Source organism: Myotis brandtii, unplaced genomic scaffold (assembly GCF_000412655.1).
Source record: "Myotis brandtii unplaced genomic scaffold, ASM41265v1 scaffold743, whole genome shotgun sequence".
In the NCBI taxonomy this organism is placed as follows: Eukaryota; Metazoa; Chordata; class Mammalia; order Chiroptera; family Vespertilionidae; genus Myotis; species Myotis brandtii.
In genome coordinates, this window is record NW_005370960.1 from 1,443,248 (window position 1) to 1,443,725 (window position 478).

Consider the following 478-nt stretch of genomic DNA (forward strand, 5'->3'; position numbering starts at 1 on the left):
CTGTCAGCCCAGCGTGCGGCTCCCACGGCCACAGGAAGTCGTGACCAGCCACGGCGCTCACACCAGCCACAGAGGCCCCGTCCCTCCTCACGGAACACGGGCACCGTGCTCTCTCCCAGAACCAAAGGGGGGCCCTTCCGGGCACCTCGTCCCCCCGGAGCCTCCTGATGGCCACACCCTCCCTGCCCTTGGGGCCGGCAGAGGGGACCCCGACCTCCCTTGGGGCCGGCAGAGGGGACCCCGACCTAGAGGACAGGAAGTGGGAGGGCCACTGGGTGGGACCTCGGCCTCGGGACTCAGGGCTCAGGGCTCAGGCCTCAGGGTGGCGGGCGGCGGGCGGCTCACCATGTTGCGGGGGTTGGAGAGCAGGAAGTGCTGTGCCACGTGCGCCGGCAGCAGGTTGAAGAGGATCCTCCTGTTGTCCAGCTTCACCCGCTCCATGTCGTCCCGCTCCTCCTCCGCCTGCGGGCGGCAGGCC

General features: G+C 70.9%; 1 protein-coding gene across 1 annotated transcript in view; it reads right to left on the reverse strand.

Moving 5' to 3' along the window:
* Nucleotides 1-478, reverse strand: part of ADCY1 (adenylate cyclase 1 (brain)) — a 31,069-nt gene that overhangs the window by 5,676 nt on the left and 24,915 nt on the right. The window contains exon 10 of the mRNA XM_014530530.1: nucleotides 346-475. Within this exon, the coding sequence (XP_014386016.1) occupies nucleotides 346-475 (130 nt within the window). The remainder of the gene's footprint in view (nucleotides 1-345; nucleotides 476-478) is intronic.